Genomic DNA, 14,264 nt, shown 5'->3' with positions numbered 1-14,264 from the left:
CTTGGGTCGTTGGATGCCCAGGCCGTCGGCTGCCAATCATCAGAGCCCTGCCGTTGAGTTCGTCTGGCTTTGGAAGATAACGTCAGACCTGGTTAGGGCTTGGAAAGGTGACCACGAGGAAACGCCCAACTGTGTTTCGGGTTCGAGCCGACCAACCAGATTGAAAAAGACGCCTGACGTACCCCTAAAGTCACTTGGAGGGGATCAAATGGCTCGGGAATCGCAGGCCACTACAAGGAGTCTATTTCTCTCTCTGTGTGAACGTGCCTTCGTATTAAACGCGGAATGTAACTCAAGAGCATTGGGCGAGAAACGTCCTAACCCGGTTCCCGAATTAACCTATTTTTTGGCATTGCAAGCTGCCTTCGGCCATCCCCAAACCAACAAAACACGCTAAACCACAGGGAAAAAAATTAACCCAGGTTCAAATTACTCTAGCATTGATCTGTATTAACTAGGGTTTTCTCTGCGCCCTAGTGAAGTCTGTGGCGAGAACGTAGGCCCTGTGCAAATGCGTATCACTATATAAAATGTGGATAAAACATGTATTTTTTTCACAATCCCTAAAAGTGTTAGCCATACAGCAACGCCGATTTCCACTCTTTAGCGATTCCTAGGAAAATTAAGCTCCCTACCAAGGTTTATATGCGCGGGTTATATTTGAGGACGAAATATAATCAAATAATCACCTATTTTATTATTATTCAAATGGAAAGGGCAAAAATAGAATTTCGGTTTTGTTCAAGAAAGTTAAGGCTAAAATTTCCAGCATGAAGTTTTCCCGTGTTGTCTATGCCCGACATCAGATGTAAGAAGGCATATAGGAAAAACAAAAAATATTTTTGCTTTTGTTTTAAAGTAAGTTGCCCTGACTTAAAAGTAGATACGTCCAGACATTATGGTATGAATTAACACACCAGTGCAGTAACAGTATAACTTTCTTAGTTATTAATCTATAAGGTTGGCCAACAAAACAATAAATAAAGCAACTAAACTCTAAATTTATGGAACAAGCCAGCTAGAGCTGGGGAAAAAAAAACTACGACTGTCACTAAATATCCATTTTTTCTGGTCTGATGAGGAATTCTGCCTAGTTCAAAAACGTGCATATGTTGCCTACACTGAAGGCGAATCAAAAAAATGTTCTTGCTCCTAATTAATTTTATACATGGGACTCTAAGGCCCGGCCAGCTCCTTCTAATGGGGGCAAAGAACTTTTGAGGGGGGGAAATGTGGGGCGATTAAAACGAAGCTTTGAAATCGTCCCTCTCCGACTTCTGCTTCTGTTAGTGCAAGAAATCGGAAAGGATCGCAGTTAAAGAATTCGAATTGAAGCTCCCATTTAGAACTAAAAAATAATAATAATCTAAAATTTTCACCCGCGTGGGTTGAAAGGAGTCTCGGGCTTTTACGTGTGGGAATTATTTTAAAATGCAGATTCAGCTTATTTCAAGAACGACCTAACACACAACATCAATGCACAAGCGATTCCTGTCAGCTATATTGTGGTTATTTTTCAAGGGAATGGAGTTATTTCAAAAAAAAAATACAGATTTGAAACAAAAGTTCCATATTTGGAAATTCATTTCTAGTTTTTCCAAGAACTGGAAAACGGAGAACTTAAAGCGCCGGGCTGTCTTTCTGCTGGTTACCCAGCGCTGAAGAAAACCCAACGGATCTTCGAGGCGATCGCTGCTAGGATCGACTTAGAAAAAACAACGCGACCAACAGATGGTTAAGCTTTCGCGCAACCAGAAAGCGCAGTTCCTGCGGTTTTCTTTCTTTCTTTTTAAAAATACCTTGCAAGAAAGGAATAAAGTTGAGAGGACAAGGTTTGGGCAGAAGGATAAGGACTAGGAACGCTCAAAAAAACGAAAATGAAATTTACAGAAGGCTCGGATTCGGCGATAGGGGGATGCGCCACGTTTCCCTTCCAGCGCTGTTTTCCCTCGGCTTACTCAGAAAGTAAGGAATCTCTCGGTGGGGTAGAAAGAGCGGGGATCTACTTACTAGCGAGGAAGCTAAACTTCCAGGGGACCAAGGAAGCGCGCCGAAGACGGCGCTAAAATAGAAATTTGCAACCTCGTATTTCGCAGGCGATCCTCTCCCACCCACTCTGGGTAAAGCGGGGCTTACGGCGGGGAAAAAATGCAGGATCGGGCCGCGCTTGGAGTATTTGCTGGGGAAGGAAAGCAATTGATTTCTTAAGCGGAACCCCCAGAAATGGGGGCGATCGTGACTGGCGTTGCTGTAAGGTTATCCCTGCGGAGTCAGGAATGCGAAAGCGGATGATTGGATGGCCTCTTCCTCCTCCTCCCTCTCTTCCTACCCACCACATACCCCTCACCCTACTAGCGCTGATGATGTTAGCTAGCTGGGTAATGAAATGTCTGCAAGGAAACAACCAAGCTCAGAAAGCACCAAGGACCCCAGATTTCTCCTCCTCCTCCTCCTCCTCCTCCTCCTCCTCCTCCTCCTCCTCCTCCTCCTCCTCCTCCTCCTCCTCCTCCTCCTCTCCATTCCCTTCTAACACTGATGAAGTTACCTAGTTGGGTAATGAAATGTCTGCAAGGAAACAACCAAGCTCAGAAAGCACCAAGGACCCCAGATTTCTCCTCCTCTTCCTCCCCCCCTCCTCCTCCTCCTCCTCCTCCTCATCATCAATCATTATTATTATTTATTGCAACATTGCAACAAGAGTTTTTTTTCCCCCCGGCTAGGTTTTTCCCACGCCCCGTAGCCCCCCTGCAAAGGACGGAGACGGGCGGGCGGGGGGGGGGGTGTCTCTGCTTTCCAACCAAAGCTCCCCTCCAAGGAGCCGGGCAGCTGCGCCCACCCACCCCTCTCGCCCGCTGTGCAAAGCCCGCTGAAGTCGCCGCCGCCGCTGCAAGCAGCAGCGGAGAAGACAGGCGCGCGCGCGCCCCCCCCCCGGCAGCCCAGCGCCTTCTGCCCGGGACCCAACGTTCTGCGTTCCATTGTTCGCCTTGGGCCAATCGGCTCCCGCCGCCGCCGCCGCCTCGGCCAATGGCCTGCGAGGGCTGACGGAGCAGCCCTCTGTGACGTCACCCCCTCCTCCTCCTCCTCCTCCTTTCCCCCCCTTTCGGGGGCTGGGTGGGTGGTCCGCGCTGTGCTGACGTCATGCTGCGTATGGGACACTTTCTGCTCTCCGGCCGGGCTGCAGGAGTTTAGGCTGGAGCAGAGCAGCGGCCGGAGACGCCCCCCCCCTCTTTTATTATTATTATCATCACCATCATCATCATCATTATTATTTTTATCCCTTCTTTTTTCCCCTCCCTTCTTTTTTCTTTTTCTTTCTGCATCGCAACGTTTCCCCGCATCTCCTTCTGCATGGTGGATATTATTTTTCCTTCCCCTTTTGGAGGTGCGATGGGGGACAACACCAAAAGTAAGTCTCTCTCTCTCTTTTTTTTTTTTAAATCTCCCCCCTCCTTCCGCTCAGATCCCGCGCTGGGAAGATATTTGGGGCGCACGGGGAGGAGGGGGGCGCGCAAGGATGTCTTTGGAAAAGAAGGGGGTGCTTTGGATGGAGCGCTTGGTGAGAAGAGAGAGAGGGAGAAAGAGAGAGAAAGAAGGAGAGAGAGAGGGAGAAAGAGAGAGAAGGAGAGAGAGAGGGAGAAAGAGAGAGAAGGAGAGAGAGAGGGAGAAAGAGAGAGAAGGAGAGAGAGAGGGAGAAGGTGCGAAAATAAGATTTATGAATATGATGTATTTTGGCTCGTCGCACAGTCGGCTAGATGTTCAGCCTGGATTTGGCATTTTTGTACAGCTAGCGAGTCCTTTCCAAGGAGCTGGGATAGGCAGCTGTGGATGCTGGATGGTGTTAGAGACGACGACGATGATGATGATTTAAGATTTCATCGCAATTCGATTCACAATCTGGGACTGGTAAAAACTGAACGATTCCAGTCCTAATCAAGGACCTGTTAAAGTAACGTCTGAAGATGTAGGCAGTTCCGAATAAGGTGGCTTTATTTTTTTTTTTGCAAAGACAGAATATTTAGGGTCTGAGAAATTCAAAGTGTCCATGTTTCTAAGCAGCTCTTTAAGTATGGCTGTTACCTACTATTTCTTCCTCCAATTATTATTATTTCTTTTATTCATTAAACATTAAAAATGTCAGTGAACTGGACATTTTAAAATGTATCAGAAATATCCTTGACCGGCGCTGATGGTCGATTTAGGTGGCGATTATTATTATATACTTTATTCATTAAACATGAAACTCAGCCAACTGAACATTCAAAAATGCATCACTATTATTATTATTATTATTATTATTATTATTATTATTATTATCATCATCATCATCATCATCATTATTATCACCATTATCATTATCATCTTCATCATTATCTTATTGTTATTATTGTTATTATTATTATTTTGTTATTATTATTATTATTAATTTTATTCATTAAACATGAAATTCAGTCAGTTGAGCATTCAAAAATGCATCACAAATTATTATTACTATCATCATCATCATCATCATCATCATCATGCTGCAAATGGGGAAGTTAATTTAAAGTGGGTTGCAATCGCTTGTGCCTCGCAGAAAAGGGTTTTCCTTCATCTTTATATTTCCTCTTTTCATGTTATTAATTGGCCTTTATTGCCCGGAATAATTGAGCACCTCGCCAGAAAGTGTCCAAGGAAAAGATGATGATGATGATGATGAGGAGGAGGAGGAGGAGGAGGAGGAGGAGGAGGAGGAGAGTCGATGCTCTTTTTCCCCTTCTGCAACTTTTCATCTCTAAATTCTCAACCTATCTGGGAAACGGGGCGATGTGGAAAAACGGCTGCCCAAAACCCTTCTCTCCCGCTGCTTTTTCCTTCCTCCGTTTTCCCTTGTTTTGGGGGGGGGTCTCGGCGACCCGTTAGGGGCTCTCCTGCCAGCCGGGTCTTCGGTGGGGAGGGGGCGCGGGGCGCGGTCCCTTTTCGTTCGGTGTGGGAAGGGGCTCCTCCGGCCCAACCCGTTGCGAAGTTGTCCTGAAGTGTCCTGTGCTGCTTTTCCCCTCCCCTCCCCTCCCCCCCCGGCAGAGAAACCCGGGATCGCCACGTGCGTGGGCTGCGGGAGCGAAATCCACGACCAGTACATCCTCAAGGTCTCGCCGGACCTGGAGTGGCACGCGGCGTGTCTGAAGTGCGCGGACTGTAGGCAGTTCCTGGACGAGACGTGTACTTGCTTCGTGCGCGATGGCAAAACTTACTGTAAAAGAGATTACATCAGGTAGAACAGCCCCCCCTCTTCCTTTCCACGCGGGGGGGAGGGGGAGGGGGCTCCCCTTTATTTCGAAGCTTCTCCTCCGGGGGTCTTTCCGCGGGCGACCCCCCCTCTGCTTGGGACTCTTGGCCTAGGATCTTGGGGGGTGGTAGAGTTTGGGGGTTTGGTCCCTGAAAGAGTCTCGCCTCCCTCTTCCCTTCCTTCCTTCCTTCCTTCCTTCCTTCCTTCCCCCTCCAGCGTTTAGTACGAGTTTTCTTTTTTGGGGTGGGGGGGGAATTTAAGGCGGGTGGCCGAAGGTGGAGCGAGGCGCGTGGGCTTTTTTTGAAGCCCTGGTGGCAGGAAGTTCGAATCGCCTTGGCAGGAGAAGGGAAACCTTTGTCACTCCCCTTCGCCCCCCCCCGGACAAACACACACACACACACACACACACACAATGCACAACGCTCACCTGGCCTTACTGTGTAATTCAGGGAGGGGGAGGGTCCCTTGCCCAGACACGCGTGGCCTTTTATAACATTGGCACAAACTTTTGCACGCCCACTTTCCCTCTCGGTAAAGCCCGTGGGGAACTCTTGCACCAACACACACACACACACACACGGACACACACGGGCACGGACCTATGCTTTCCATAAAGTTGGGGGCACAAATCTTTACACGCCCACTCCATTATATGCCTCTCTGAAAAATAGTTGGGGAACCCTTGCACAAACACAGGCGCGCGCACACATGTATACCAACTTGCCTTCTATACAATGGGGGCACACGTCCTGGCACACCCACAGTCCTGTCTGTAAAATTATTGCACACGCACAGATCCACACACTTAATGCACACCTGCTCAACGCACTTAATGCACACACACACACACGCAGGCACGCGTGACGCACGACACAAACCTTTGCAGGCCCACTTCCCTCTCGCACCAACTCTTGCACCAACATCAACACCCACGCATGCACCTATGCTTTTCATAAAGTTGGGGGCACAAATCTTTACTACATGCCTCTCTGAAAAATAGTTGGGGAACCCTTGCACAAACACAGGCGTATCAACTTGCCTCCTATACACCTGCTCAACGCACTTAATGCACGCCTGCTTTCTTATAGACTTGGGGGGGGATTCCTTGCACGCGGGCACACCTGTGCACAAATCCTGAGGCGGGATGGGGGCGTAGACTTATTCGGACATTAATCCCACTGATTTCGAGGGAGTTTATTTAGAAAGGAAAGGAATCTGCAGTTTCTTGGGCAAATGAAAAGTAAAGGAAAAGGGCCCTGGGTGAGATTATTATTATTATTATTATTATTATTATTATTATTATTATTATTATTATTATTATTATTATTGGAAAACTCTGTTGGTGATTTAGGGAGCGGGTTTCTTGAATCCCTCGTTCGTTTAGCTCTCATTAGCCAAATATCCGTCCCCGGAGCTCCTTGGGGGTGGGAGGGGGGGGCTTCGGTCTCGGCCTGCGAGGAGCTTCCAGGACCGGGCCGGGCGCGGCTGTCCGGCGTGGCAGCGCTTGCTTGACCGCCTCCCTCCCGCCGCTGGCTCCGCAGGCTCTTCGGCATCAAGTGCGCCAAGTGCGCGGGCGGCTTCAGCAGCAGCGACCTGGTCATGCGCGCCCGCGACCACGTCTACCACCTGGAGTGCTTCCGATGCTCCGTCTGCAGCCGGCAGCTCCTGCCCGGGGACGAGTTCTCGCTGCGCGACCACGAGCTGCTCTGCCGCGCCGACCACAGCCTCCTGCTCGACGGCGCCGGCTCGGCCGAGAGCCCCCCACGCAGCCCTGGACACCTGCAGGGCGCCAGGCCGGGACACCTCCAACTCCCAGGTAAGCCTCCAGCCCGGCCGAAACTCATTCAGTTCGCAGCACTCCTTCCTTCCTTCCTTCCTTCCTTCCTTCCTTCCCTCCCTCCCTCCCTCCCTCCCTCCCTCCCGCCTGCCTGCCTGCCTGCCTTCCTGCCTTCCTTCCTAAGTTCCTTCCTTCCTTCCTTCCCTCCCTCCCTCCCTCCCTCCTTCCTGCCTGCCTGCCTGCCTGCCTGCCTTCCTGCCTTCCTTCCTTCCTTCCTTCCTTCCTTCCTTCCTTCCTTCCTAAGTTCCTTCCTTCCTTCCCTGCCTGCCTGCCTTCCTTCCTTCCTGCCTGCCTGTCTTCCTTCCTCCCCCCTCCCTCCCTTTCCCTTCCTTTCCCTTCCCTTCCCTTCCCTTCCCTTGCTCTTCTGTCCTCTTTATTCCTTCTTTCCTCCCTCTTTTCCTCCCTCCTCCCCTCCCTCCCCTCTTCTCCTTCCTTTTTCCCTCCCTCCCTCCTTTCCCCTTTCTCCTCCCTTTCCCTTTCCCTTCCCTTCCTCCCTCTTCTCTCCCCTTTATTCATTCCTTCTTTCCTTCCCCCATCTCTCCCTCCCTCCCAATCTGTTTCTCTCTCCCCCCCCCCTCTCTCACACACACAATCATTCCTCTCCCTTCTCAAATCTCCCTTCCTTTCTCTGCATTTTCTGCCCCATCCTCCTCCCTCCCGCCCTCCCTGTATCAACAACTCCATATCTCCTCCAAGGGCTTGGATTTGTGTCCCCCTCCCCCTCTCATTCTGTTGGTGTGGGGAAAAGAGTCTTTTTCACAGGACTTTCACCGTTTCTGGGGGGATCAAGCATAGCTTGGCTGCTCCCACTGGTTAGGGCACTTTTTAAGGTGCTCTAAGTTGAAAAAGCTATTTCAGAGGTTAGGAGGAAGAGGGGAAACAACCAGGGATTTTAATTTTAATCCACAGGTCCTGGGTATATTTGGGGGCAGCGTTTCTACTGAGCACCTTCCAGCTGTGCTGCTTAACTAACTCCCACCATTCCTAACCCAGATGCTGGCCCTGGGTTCAAGGAAAGGGGGGGGGGAATTGGCATCTGGGGCAGAGGAGAGCAGAAGGCCTGGCTAACCCCTTTGCCTCTTCAGGGTTATCCAGAAAGCCCTAATTTTTGAAACTCCCACCTCAGGGAAATCCCTTAGACCCGTCTTTCTCAAACCTTGGCGACGTTAAGTCCTGTGGACTTCAACTCTGGCTGGGGAATTCTGGGAGTTGAAGTCCACAGGACTTAAAGTCGCCAAGGTTGAGAAACACTGCCCTAGACCCTCCACTGTCTCTTCCCCCCCCCCACACCCCGATTCTTTTCCACTCCCCTTCTCTTCCAAAATGTTCTCCCGTACAGCTACTAAGTCCTGGCTGTTCCGGCAGGCTGGGGGCTGTTAAAGCACCCAGCCCCGTTTTCATTGTGACTGTTGCGGATTTTAAAATTTGTTTGTATTGTCTTATTTATTCCCTCCCCTGTTTATTGTGAGCCGCCCGGAGTCCTTCGGGGAGTGGGCGGCATACAAAACCAATAAACCTCAAACCTTCTTGCCAATATATATACGGTAAATGGTTCGATTCCCAGCAAGGGTATGGCTAGCTGATGAGAGCTAAATAGCTTGAAATAGATCTATACTAGTCTCCCTTTATTTATTTATCAGCACAAATATAACATACATACATACATACATACATACATACATATATATATATATATGTATATATATACACACACACACATATATATAGTATGTAGGCAACAGTAAAAATATTGGGTTTCTGTCGTGATGGACTCTTGTGACGAGCCGATTGACAGATGATGGAAGCAGTTAGCTTCCTCCCATGATTGGGGCTTACCAGGGGTTGTAAAAATCTAATATATATATATATACACACATACATACATACATACATACATACATACATACATACATACATACATACATACATGGGTTTTTGTAAAACAGACAGGACTCAGGTGCAGCAACGAACCCCCTTAAATTAAGTCACTATTAACTTAATGGATTAATAGAAAACAGGTCCTACTCCCAATATCAAAATAACGGTTGGGGGTGTGTGTTTGGTAGATCCCTGGCTTAGCCCCAAATGTCGTTTCTTGGACTGAAATCTCCCGATTGCCTCCAAACAAACAAACAAACAAAAAATACCGGGAACTTCCGGGTGTGGAGAGGGGTCCCCAGGAATACCCCCTCCACCGACCCTCACTAAGAAGACGATCCTAAAATAAAACTAGCGTGGATCCTGATTAAATCTGCTCTGGCGCATTTCATCTCTTTCCCCAAGCCCAAATCTGCTTCTGGCTAGCCAGCCCAAAGGTCACGGACGGTGTGACTCGCTCTGTGGTGTCAATGGCTGCTCCTCACCTGGGCGCACCTTTACCTGTTTTGCCCTCCGCTTCTCCGTCCCACGAGCGCCTTTTATGGCGTTGGAAGCCCAAACGGGAATCTTGAAAATCGATCGGCGGGGGATGAGGCAAGGAGGAAAGGAGAAAATGAAAAGAGAAAAAAGAAAGGGGGAGAAAGAGGAAAAAATATTGAAAGGGAGAAGGAAGGGGAAAGAGAAAGGGAAAGGGAAGGGAAAGGGAAGGGAAGGGAGGAAGGAAAAAGAAGGGAAGGAAAGGGAAGGGAGAGGAAGGAAAAAGAAGGGAAAGGGGGGGAGTAAAAAGAAGGGAAAGAAAGAGAAGGGAGGGAAGGAAAAAGGGAAAGGAAGGGAAAGAAAGGAAAGAGAAAGGAAGGAAATGCCATTTTTCCTCTTTCTCCTAACCTCAAAGATCCGTTTGCCCAGGATTACATTCCCCGTTCTTCTATCTAAGGGCCTCTTTTCCCTGGATAAATTTACCCACGCAGGCCTAAAACCTCGCAGGGTTTACTCGAAAGGAAACTCCCCGCGTCCCCAGCGCCCTTGCAGCCTGCAGCCCTCCGTCCTTCCGTCCCCGGAACGGAGCCCACCCAATTGAGAGAAACTTCCCACCAGGTGAATCTGGCTGAAAACGAACCCAGCCGAAATCGGCTTCTTTTCCCTACCGAAATCCGGGTGGGCCACTAAGCCGTTGATTTAAAATTAATTAAATTTAATTAAAATAAATTTCAATTTATGTATATATTTTTTTAATAAAACGTGCTTGCGGAGCGGAGCCGCGGCGGCCCGCCTTGCAAAATCCGTGTTTTAAACGCGCGCGGCCTTAATTCCGCCCCGCGAAGGACCGGGGGTGGGTGGGTGATTTATGGAGAAAACCTGCGAGGGGTAATTGAGAAACGAGCTTTGCAAAGAACCAGGTTGGGGGGTGGTGGTTAGGGGGAGGGGGCTTGAGAGGAATTGGGGGAACAAGACGGGGGTCTCCTCCGTGCCGAAATGGGTCGATGCGCTGCCCCGGCGCGTTGAGCGAAGTGAACCACAGCTCCTTCGCTGGCCTGGAATCACGCGCGATTCATTGTGGGGGGCAAAAGAGGAATGTTTAAATCACGCACGCAACTGGTTCCTAGCGGACAAGAATGCGTGTACGCGCGTGTGAGAGTTACACCCGTGCAGGCGCTCACGATTGCAGCGCACGGCGATTTTTTACGGGTGATTTTTAAAAAAAGAAAAAGAAAGAAATTAAGCAAGCAAAAATTTCTCTTTTTCGGTTTTCTTTCAAAAACGTTTTCGACTTCGCCTGGTTCTTTTTCGCCTTCGCCTCCTCGCGGCCCGGTCGCTGTTTCTTTCTCCTGGATGAATGTTTTAAATCAGTGGGCGTTTGTGATTTTAAAAACCGACCGAAAGAGAAAGGACGTTATTCGGGAATTCTGCAGGGGCCTTTGCGAGGCTCCCGAGGTTGAACATTGGAAATGTATGAAAGTTAGGAATAAAATAAAATAATAAAAATGAAATGTCAAAAGGATTGGGAATAGGGGGGGGAGAACCTGTTTGAGAGAAGTCACAATAATAATAATAATAATAATAATAATAATAATAACAACAACAACAACAACAACAATATAACTATATAACTATATAACTATATAACTATATAACTATATAACTATATAACTATATAACTATATAACTATATAACTATATAACTATATAACTATATAACTATATAACTATATAACTATATAACTATATAACTATATAACTATATAACTATATAACTATATAACTATATAACTATATAACTATATAACTATATAACTATATAACTATATAACTATATAACTATATAACTATATAACTATATAACTATAATCATCATTTATAATTATAAACAACCCGTAAGTCTCTCTTTCAGATAGGGACGGAGAATTAATCCCAAGGAAAATGGATTTTTTTTTACGTGGGGGGCTCCCACACGGCCTTTCAACCTCCCGCACCCTTGCATTTTTGGGTTCTATCTGTGCCGTGGGAGTGGGACTATCCGGAGGCGGGTAATATGCCAGGGTCCCCGCTTCACACGGCAGGTTGGACTCGGGTTTTTGCAGGGGATGCCCCCAAATCCGTTTGCATCTGAAAAGTTGAGTTTTCCTCAGTTTTCCTGCTGGGGAAATTATTTTTTATTTTATTTTTTTTGGGAGTTGGGAGGGAATTTGGAATTGGGGTGTGCGTGTCCGATTCTACAGGTCCCGAAAGAAGAAAGTAAACACGTCCTTTCTCTCGGAGAAAAGGGAAAGTTTACTTTCGCTTTTAAGGTAGACGCATTTTATTGAGCTGGGAAAAAACAACCAACGTTTCTCGAATTGGCTCTTTCTCTCTTCTTCTTTTTCCCTTCCTTGTTTGGAAGCAATGAATTTGGAGGCAGTTTTAAGTTTCTCCCGTCCCATTCCCACGGGCCAATCGTCGGCTTTCCCTACGGCTTCCCCAGTTCGTTCTGCCGGGCTCTGCCGAATCGCTTGTGCTGCTCAGCCGCCCCCTCCGTATTTCGAATAAAATGGCTCTTATTTTTCTGCGCCCCGTTTTTAGGACAAGCTGCTCCCCCCGCCCCCACAAACACCCCCGCCCAGATGGAGACAGGACAATTGTGCGTTTCTCTGCTTCATTGCTGCGTGCCCAGCAAAACGAAGACCCCCCCCCCGAACGTCAACATCAGAATGGTTTTATTTGATTATTTATTAGATTTATACGACGCTCATCTCGCTGGCAAGCGGACACTGGGCGACCCAGGGCGTGTTTAATGACCACTTAATTACGATTAGGCGCCTGGTTAGGTTCGCAAAGCAATGGGGATTAAGGCCGAGAGGACCAGTGATGCAAAAAGTCTTCAGCAGGAGAGGCGCCTTCAGTGACTTTGGACCTGGTGGCCTACCTCACAGGGTTGTCGTTGGTGAAATAAAGGGGTCCTCCCGACGCCTTGGCCTCTGGAGGAAAAGCGGGGGGCACTATCCTGGCCCGCAGATTAACATGGGGATAGAAAATATTCTCTAAAAACATCTGGGGTGGGAGGGGCTCCCCTTTGCTGGGGGTGGGCTGGGCTTCTGAGCCCCTCTTTCGAGGGGTCGCCTCCCTTTCCCTCCTCGCCGCCTTTTTCACGCCTGCGTGGACCCCTCTCCCCCCCTCCTTCTCTCCCCGCAGACGCGGTGCCCGGGCGGCAGCCTTCCCTGCGTCCCCACGTGCACAAGCAGGCGGAGAAGACGACGCGGGTTCGGACGGTGCTGAACGAGAAGCAGCTTCACACGCTGCGCACCTGCTACGCGGCCAACCCGCGGCCGGACGCGCTGATGAAGGAGCAGCTGGTGGAGATGACCGGCCTGAGCCCACGCGTGATCCGCGTCTGGTTCCAGAACAAGCGCTGCAAAGACAAGAAGAAATCCATCCTCATGAAACAGCTGCAGCAACAGCAGCAGCACAGCGACAAGGCAGTAAGTGGGCCAGCCGAGCCGGGCTGAACCGAGCCGGGCCAAAGCGCCTCTCCCACTCTCCTCTCTCCCCGCTGGCATGGGGAGCGAGAGCGTCCCAGCCCCGGAGCGAGCCAGCCAGGCCCCTGAATCTGGTGGGTTCCTTCTTTCCTCCCCCCCCTCCGACTCTCAGGACTACAGGTCCCATAATGCCAGTGGAATCCCCCTTGCCAGGCTCTCAGGACTACGTTTCCCATAATGCTGGAGGATTCCCATCTCCCAGGCTCTCGGAACTACAATTCCCATAATGCTGGAGGTGTCCCCCCCCCTCTCAGGCTCTCAGCACTACATTTCCCACAATGCTGGAGGTGTTCCCCCCCTCCCAGGCTCTCAGCACTACATTTCCCATAATGCTGGAGGATTCCCATCTCCCAGGCTTGCAGAACTATAATTCCCAAACTCTCGGAAGTAAAATTCCCATAATGCCAGTAGATTTTCAGACCCTCAGGAGTCAGAACTAGAATTCCCATACCTTCTGGGATGGTGTAATCGTCTCCCTCTCTCTCTCCTTTCGCCCTTCCTCTCCCTCCCTCCCTCTCTCTTTCTCTCTCTCCTCCATACCACTCGCTCATCTCTCTCATCTCATTTCTTTTCTCTCATCTCTCTCTCTTTCTCTCTCTTTTCTCTCTCTCTCTCTCTCTCTCTCTCTCTCTCTCTCTCTCTCTCTCTCTCTCGAGTCCTGGTTTTTGGGTGTGTGCGGAACTTTCAGGGGGGCAATGAAGGGGATTTCAAGTGGCAGGAAGGTTCCCCTGGCATCAATGCGCATTTTGTCAGGGAGAGGAGGGGAGATTAAGCTCCGTCCCAAATCCATTGCCACCATCCTCCGCTCCCTTCCTTCCTCTGCAAAAACTAAAAAGGGAGGAGTTTAGAGTTTTTAGAGTTTTAGAGTTTTATTTTCATTTGTATGCCGCCCTTTTCCCTAAGGGGACTCAAGGCGGCTCACAACTCAAGGGAAGGGGGGATACAGACAATTTAACAACAACGCGAACAATACATAGTTAAAAAGCGCAACAATCATACCATTCGAGATAGGGGCAGCGAATCTTTAGCCCCAGGCCTGTCGGAACAGCCAGGTTTTAAGGGCTATGCAGAAGGCCTGGAGGGTGGTGGGGGTACGAATCTCCACGGGGAGTTCATTCCAGAGGGTCGGAGCAGCCACAGAGAAGGCTCTCCTCCGGGTAGTCGCCAGTTGACACTGGCCGGCAGATGGAATTCGGAGAAGGCCTAGTCTGTGGGATCTAATTGGTCTAGTGGAGGTAATTGGCAGTAGGCGGTCTCTCAAGTACCCAGGTCCAAT

At 49.2% G+C, this 14,264-nt stretch overlaps 1 protein-coding gene across 1 annotated transcript; it reads left to right on the top strand.

Annotated features, from left to right (window-relative positions):
- The first annotated feature begins 3,348 nt into the window (after positions 1-3,348).
- On the top strand, positions 3,349-12,958 carry ISL2 (ISL LIM homeobox 2). Its single transcript, XM_032233110.1, has 4 exons — positions 3,349-3,406; positions 5,059-5,248; positions 6,805-7,079; positions 12,645-12,958. The coding sequence occupies exons 1-4, from the start codon at positions 3,349-3,351 to the stop codon at positions 12,956-12,958; spliced, it is 837 nt and encodes a 278-aa protein (XP_032089001.1).
- The last annotated feature ends 1,306 nt before the right edge of the window (positions 12,959-14,264 follow it).

Source organism: Thamnophis elegans, chromosome 16 (genome assembly GCF_009769535.1).
Source record: "Thamnophis elegans isolate rThaEle1 chromosome 16, rThaEle1.pri, whole genome shotgun sequence".
Taxonomy (NCBI): domain Eukaryota; kingdom Metazoa; phylum Chordata; class Lepidosauria; order Squamata; family Colubridae; genus Thamnophis; species Thamnophis elegans.
The sequence above is the reverse complement of the archived record's forward strand: the minus strand, read 5'-3'. Positions and strand labels throughout refer to the sequence as shown.

Coding starts and splice junctions, on each gene's coding strand:
- ISL2 (XM_032233110.1), top strand. CDS start 3,349: ATGGTGGATATTATTTTTCCTTCCCCTTTTGGAGGTGCGATGGGGGAC. Junction 3,407..5,058: donor GATGGGGGACAACACCAAAA/GTAAGTCTCTCT, acceptor CCCCCCCGGCAG/AGAAACCCGGGATCGCCACG. Junction 5,249..6,804: donor TGTAAAAGAGATTACATCAG/GTAGAACAGCCC, acceptor CTGGCTCCGCAG/GCTCTTCGGCATCAAGTGCG.